The 5,000-nt window shown below is 66.2% G+C and overlaps 2 protein-coding genes across 2 annotated transcripts in view; one reads left to right on the top strand and one right to left on the bottom strand.

Moving 5' to 3' along the window:
• Window positions 1-314: 314 nt before the first annotated feature.
• On the bottom strand, window positions 315-2,371 carry EMIHUDRAFT_221032 (hypothetical protein; the record flags this gene model as incomplete). Its single annotated transcript, XM_005756913.1, has 3 exons — window positions 315-439; window positions 518-827; window positions 2,336-2,371. 3 exons carry the CDS (start codon window positions 2,369-2,371, stop codon window positions 315-317), a joined length of 471 nt encoding a protein of 156 aa, XP_005756970.1.
• Window positions 2,372-4,536: 2,165 nt separating this feature from the next.
• Window positions 4,537-5,000, top strand: part of EMIHUDRAFT_107695 (hypothetical protein) — a gene marked incomplete at both ends in the record, with an annotated part of 966 nt that continues 502 nt past the window's right edge. The window contains one exon of the mRNA XM_005756914.1: window positions 4,537-5,000. This exon is cut by the window's right edge and continues 502 nt beyond it. Coding sequence (XP_005756971.1) covers window positions 4,537-5,000 — 464 coding nt within the window.

Consider the following 5,000-nt stretch of genomic DNA (forward strand, 5'->3'; position numbering starts at 1 on the left):
GAGAGAGGGAGGGAGGGAGGGAGGGAGGGAGGGAGGGAGGGAGGGAGGGAGGGAGGGAGGGAGGGAGGGAGGGAGGGAGGGAGGGAGGGAGGGAGGGAGGGAGAGAGAGAGAGAGAGAGAGAGAGAGAGAGAGAGAGAGAGAGAGAGAGAGAGAGTACTCGCCGGTGCGCGCGCGCCTTGCCGCAGAGAACGACATCCGAGCCGGTCGGAGAGCGCAGCGCAGCGAGCAGCGCCTGCCGCTCGAGGCAGCCCTCGGCCGCCGCCCTCGACAGCAGCGCGACCACGCCGTTTGCGTGCGGTGGCGAGCTCGCCCCCTACTCGACACAGAACGGCACCACTACACAGACAGGCGGCGCGCAAAGCGGCACGAGCACGCGCGCGGCGCTGTCCTCCCTCGAACGGAAGAGTGGCTTGCCGGCAGAGCACCACGGGCCGGCGGCTGCGGCGGCGCGGTTCGGCTCGGGTCGGCTGGCGAGCGGCCGCCGTTGCGGCGGCGCGTGCGGCGGCGCGAGCTGACCGAGCCTGTCTGCCGGGCTGGCGGCGGCCGGGCGCGGGAGAAGGTAGCGGGCGAGGAGAGGGAGGAGGACGCCCTCGCGCGCGCTGTCGTGCAGCCACTCCGGCGCGACGATCGGGAGGCCGCGCTCCGCCGCGCACGCGGACTTTGCGCTCTCGCTCGCGCCGCGCCGTGCGAGAAGGTGCGTGGTGGCCGAGGTGAGGTCGCCGCGGTACGACACGGCGGGGAGGAGGGCGGCGGAGGCCTCGAGCGCGTCCCGCTCAGATCGGGACATGCCCGTGCTGCAGAGGACCACCTTTGCCATCGGAGAAAACTGCGCGGACAACCGTGACCAACCGTGACCAACCTGGGCCCGGCCCGGGGCGCGCTCGGTGGCCTTCAAGCGTGAAAGGCTCGAAAGAATTCAGCGCTAACATGCAGTTCGAGACTGCGACCCATCTGACTCAGAGGAGGACGAACCAGTGGAAATTCAGTTGTCAGATGTCACGATGCATCCGAAGGGGACCCCAGCGCCGGCATCATCCGTAGAGGCACGAGTGTTCGAAGAGAGAGTGGACCTGAGCAACAACATGACGTGTAGGCAAATGATCGGAGTGGGAGTCAGAAATGTGGTCCTTGTGCGAGGGGAGCTTGATAGACTCGAGGGGCCAGGATACGCCGCGAGGAGGACGGAGTTGCGCAAGGCGAAAGAAGCCGCAAGAACAAGGGACCGGCAGGCGGCGGCGTCGCAGGACGAGGCAGAAGAGAACGACGCGACAGAGGAGGAAGTGACAAGGGAGAGACCGACGAGAGTGGGACGGCCGCGAGGTGGCATGAGAGATCTTGATAGCGAGCCGATTACCGTCGGCCGGCACGAGCTCGAGTTTGAGCTTGTCGAGCATAGGCGGTCGAATGAGTTCCTATATGGAGGAAAGTAAGACGGGAAGTGAGGAACGAGTCTATGGGATCCCTTGTGAACAAAGGGGTCAAAAACACTGTGGAGATGATTGGGGGTATATTGGTACATGGACATGGGGTGTGTATGAGGCTGTGCACAAAAATGGTGCTGCTCAAGGGGCATGCTGAATGGGAAGAGAGAGCGAGCCGGAGAGAGCCGCGCCTACGGGCAACACGTCGCGGCGTGAGCGTCGAGACGAGGCCGCCGGCACGCTCTCTCGCGTCCTCGGCGCGCGGACTGGAGCAAGCGAGAGCGGGTCGCTCTCTTGCCAGAAGAGAGGGAGGGCGGTCGCGCGCGGGACAAGGGTGGGGAGTGGGCAGCAGCGGACGCGTCTCGCGACCTCCTCGATGGCAGCGGCTGTACCTGCGAGCGGGAGTAGGCAGGCGGTGCGAGGCCGAGGGGGGTACAGCCGAGGGGGGTCAGCCGCTCGCGCGGCGAGCGAGGGCGCATCGCGTGGTGAGGAGGTGCGGCGGATTCCGTGAGCAATAGGCGTCGCGGGGGTCTAGGCGTGCAGCTCGCGGCGGCATAGTCGGGCGCAATGTGGCGCGGCACGCGCGAGCGGACGAGGAGAGTGCCATGATTGCCTGACGAGTCGACTCAATCAACGACACAGAGAGCGGTACATCTTCGAGTCACTGTTCACAGTTGTGGCTGTGAATTGACCCTTTGGGTCGGGTTGTTGCTGTACCCTGTGTCCCTTGCAAGCCAGGAAAAGAACTATACTTGCAAGCCAGGAAAAGATCTATACTTGCAAGAACTATACTTGCAAAAGAATTGTCTTGTCTGAGGGCTTGAGACGTTGAGAGGTGACCGCCTGGGGTACAGTATGCATGTGGAGGACCCAGAGGGCTCAAGCAGAAGCATATTTTGATACCGCCGGTAACCATACCCTCGTCCGCCTTGCGTTTGTTTCGTAACATCGAAGGCTAGCTCAGAAAAAGAACTGCAGGGAGCCGAGTCTGGCTCCTGCTGTCCGAGCTCTGTCCGGAACGCGAGACGGTGGAGGCGCGCTGGCCGCTGCGATGGGAGACCCGTAGAGTGATCTTTTGGATATTGGAAGGCACGCCCGAGGAGGCGGGAAAAGGGAGGCGGGCGGGCGGCGGCGTGCTCGGCGCGAGGGTAACGTGGGGGTGGAGGAGGCGAGGAATTGTTTTTCTTCTTTGCAGACAGCAGAGGACGAGATCCACATCGCAGAGCAGGCATCGCAGCCTCGCGCGGCGCCGGCGCACCACGCCCAGCCACAGCGCACTAGAGCCCTCTCGGCGACTCAGACCTGCGTGCTCGCCTGCGGCGCCGCCTCGCGCTGCTCCGCCTTTGCTGCGCTCGCAGTGGCCACCTAGCGCGAGCGCCACCGAAACGCAGAGAGCCCAGACACACGGCTGGGCGAAGACACGCGAGTTCAGCGCGCGCCACACTCACCGATGGCCTTGCCCGTCGCAGTGAGTCGCCAATGACTCATTGTCACCAACAGTCCGTCGCTTCCCCTGCGCGCAAGGCACAGGGAGCCGCGTCTAGAAATGCGCGCGGATCCCCTAGACGCGTAGGAGCCCGAACTCTGTCCCCTCCATCTCACCGCTAGGCGACCTCAAAGCTCAATCAGGACGACCACGCCTCGACCTTCTTGGGTAGCAGCTGGTTCGACAGGTCCTCACCGTGGCCTAGGCAGCCGTATAAGCCCTCGCCCCAAGTAAAGACGGCGTCGGCGGTGAGGGCGAGGCTGTGCGCGAATCCCGCCGACACAGCGACGACGCGCTGGCCAGCAAAGGCCTCGACCTTCTTGGGCAGCGGCTGGCGCTGCTGGTTGCCGTGGCCCAACTGGCCAGGGTAGCCATTGCCCCAGCTCCAGACAGCTCTGTCGGCGGTGATGGCGAGGCTGTGGCCCAACTGGCCATCTTCGCCATAGCCCCAGCTCCAGACAGAGCCGTCGGCGGTGGTGGCGATGCCGTGGCGATATCCAGCCGAGACAGCGATGGCGCGCTGCCCGGCCAAGGCCTCGACCTGCTTGGGCAGCAGCTGCTCCTCCTGGTTGCCGTGGCCCAACTGGCCAAAGTATCCCCGGCCCCAGCTCCAGATTGCTCCGTCGGCGGTGAGGGCGATGCTGTGGCGCTCTCCAGCCGAGATAGCGACGACGCGCTGACCCGCAAAGGCCTCGATCTTCTTGGGCAGCAGCTGATGCTGCTGGTCGCCGTGGCCCAACCGGCCGAGGTCTCACACAGCTCCGTCGGCGGTGAGGGCGAGGCTGTGGCTCTCTCCAGCCGACACAACGATGACGCGCTGGTCAGCCAAGGCCTCGACCTTCTTCGGTTGCGACACGTCCTCCCCGTCGCCGTGGCCCAACTTACCGTCGTACTCTCCATCGCCCCAGCTCCAGACACTGCCGTCGGCGGCGAGGGCGAGGCTGTGACTATAGCCAGCTGACACGCTCACGGCGCGCTCGCCGCCCAGCGTCGACGGGAGGAGGGTCGGCGTGTTGAGCTGCAGCACGCCCTCGCCGTGGCCAAGGAGCCCTTGGTAGTCGCCGACGCCAAGCGGCGCCGAGCCGCACGACGAGAGCCGCCCCTCGCCGTCGATGAAGAGGCTGTGCCATGGGCCTGCCGCCGCCCTCGCCAGCGGGTTGGACTCGCACAGCAGCGCAGCGAAGCACAGCCACCGCACGGCGCAGCCCTCGCCCTCTGGCTGCGCTGGCAGCTCGAAGCCGCGCTCTTGCGCCCACAAGCGGATGCCCTCCACCACAAGCGAGGCGTGAAAGAGAAGCGAGACGGCCGCGACGCGAGCGATGTCGGCGGGGCTGTCGCAGTTAGAGAGGGCGCGCGCGAGGAGCTCCGTGGGGAGGTTGAGGAGGCGGGTGGGCGGCGGCATGCTCGGCGAGGGAGCGGCGGTGGTGGTGGTGGGTGCGAGGCGGCGCGAGCGGCGGCGCGGCGGGGTGGACATCGCAAGAAAAGGAATTTTCGTCGCAAATGCTTTTTCTTAAAATCCTTTGTGGTTTTGTTCGTCCTCGCTAACTTTTTTCTTTCCTTTTCAGGGGATGCAGGAGCGTGCGAGTCGGGGAGCAGGTTCGGCTGCGGCAAAAAGAGAGCTAGTCACGATGGCTTCGACGACCTCGCGCCCGCCCGCGACGCCCGAGGCGCTAACTGCGGCGCTCCTCGATGCGGCCGCGTCGGGCGCCGCCGCGGAGGCCGAGCGACTCCTGCGCGACGGCCACATCTCGGCCACCGTCAAGCAGCGGATGCCTCTCCGCATTTGCCCCAAGATTGCGTGCATCGCACCTACACTGTGGCACGCGCAGTGCTCCGCCACTGCATTGCATTTGGCTGCGGCACACGGACACCTCGACAGCGTGCGTGTCCTGCTCCTCCGCGGCGCCGACCCTCGCGCGCTGACACGCAGCCTCTGTGGCGCGACGCCGTCGATGCTCGCCGCCTTTGGCGGCCACGCCGCCGTCCTGGCGTGCCTCGAGGCGGCGAGCGATCGCCCGCATCCCGCTACGCGCCTCTCTCCGCTGCTGCTCGCCGCCGCGGCGGCCGGCGGAAATGGCGCGACTGCGGAGGA

This window comes from Emiliania huxleyi, assembly GCF_000372725.1.
Source record: "Emiliania huxleyi CCMP1516 unplaced genomic scaffold EMIHUscaffold_94, whole genome shotgun sequence".
NCBI classification, from domain to species: domain Eukaryota; phylum Haptophyta; order Isochrysidales; family Noelaerhabdaceae; genus Emiliania; species Emiliania huxleyi.